The sequence below is a fragment of the Corapipo altera genome, unplaced genomic scaffold (genome assembly GCF_003945725.1).
Source record: "Corapipo altera isolate COAL_440 unplaced genomic scaffold, ASM394572v1 6850, whole genome shotgun sequence".
NCBI lineage: Eukaryota > Metazoa > Chordata > Aves > Passeriformes > Pipridae > Corapipo > Corapipo altera.
In genome coordinates, this window is record NW_020892153.1 from 1 (window position 1) to 1242 (window position 1242).

General features: G+C 56.1%; 1 protein-coding gene across 1 annotated transcript; it reads left to right on the forward strand.

Annotated features, from left to right (window-relative positions):
• The first annotated feature begins 409 nt into the window (after window positions 1-409).
• Window positions 410-1184, forward strand: LOC113942625 (extensin-like). The gene is made up of 2 exons (XM_027633721.1): window positions 410-439; window positions 651-1184. Exons 1-2 carry the CDS (start codon window positions 435-437, stop codon window positions 1069-1071), a joined length of 426 nt encoding a protein of 141 aa, XP_027489522.1. The 5' UTR covers window positions 410-434; the 3' UTR covers window positions 1072-1184.
• Window positions 1185-1242: the final 58 nt, after the last annotated feature.

Here is a 1242-nt window from a genome sequence, read left to right on the forward strand (position 1 = left end):
GAATTTCCCACCCTTTTCCCCTCACATTTCCCACACTTTTCCACTCACATTTCCCACCCTTTTCCTCTCACATTTCCCACCCTTTTCCCCTCACATTTCCCCCCTCACATTTCCCGCCATTTTGTCCTCTCACCTTTCCCGCCCTTTTCCCCTCATGTTTCCCTCCCTTTTCCCCTCACATTTCCCTCCCTTTTCCCCTCACATTTCCCACCATTTTCCCCTCACATTTCCCGCCCTTTTCCCCTCACCGTTCCCTCTTTTTTCCCCTCACGTTTCCCACCATTTTGTCCCTTCATGTTTCCCGCCTTTCCCCCTCACATTTCCTTCCGTTTTCCCCTCACTTTTCCCCTCACATTTCCCACCATTTTTTCTCACATTTCTCACCCTGGAGGGGTGTCTTTGAGGGTGCTGGGAGGGTTCCTAAAAAAAAGTTTATGGGGTGCGAAGCCTGTTTTTTTTTTGCGGGGAAGCTGTTTTGGGCGTTCTGCTTCATTTTAGGAGGATGTTTGTAGCCCCCCTTGGTCCATTTTGGGACCATTTTAAGACCATTTTGTGCCCTTGGGAGCCTTTCCCGCGGGTTTGGGGGTCCCAGGGTGGGTTGGGGGGGGAATCTCCCCTAAATCTTACTGCTGTTTTTTCCCCGATCCCAGGCAGCAGCTGTCGGAGGAGGAGCTGAGCCGGATCGAGGACGCCTGTGACATGGCCCTGGCCCTGAGCGGGGCCAAGCTCCGCATCTACGAGTACGTGGAGTCCCGGATGTCCTTCATCGCCCCCAACCTCTCCCTCATCCTCGGGGCCTCCACGGCCGCCAAGATCATGGGTGAGACCCCCCAGAACCTGCCCTGGGACCCCCAAAATCCACCCCCCAAAACCCTCCCTGGGACCCCCAAAAACAACCCCCAAACCCTGCCCCTCAGGGACCCCAAAAACCACCCCAAAACCCACCCACCGAGTCCTTCATCACCTCCAACCTCTCCCTCGTCCTCGGGGCCTCCACGATCATGGGCGAGACCCCCAAAACCCGCCCTGGGATCCCCAAAAACCACCCCCCCCCCGAAACCTGCCCCTTAAGAACCCTAAAACCCCCCAGAATTACCCCCAAACCCTCTCCTTTTCCTCTCCCTGAACTCCTGCTACCCCCACTCTTTTTGGTTTTTTGGGGTTTCTCTGTCCTTTTCCCTCTGGATTTTTGGGTCCCCCCCCGACCCCTCTGTATTTTGGGGGTCCCCCCCTCATTCCTGG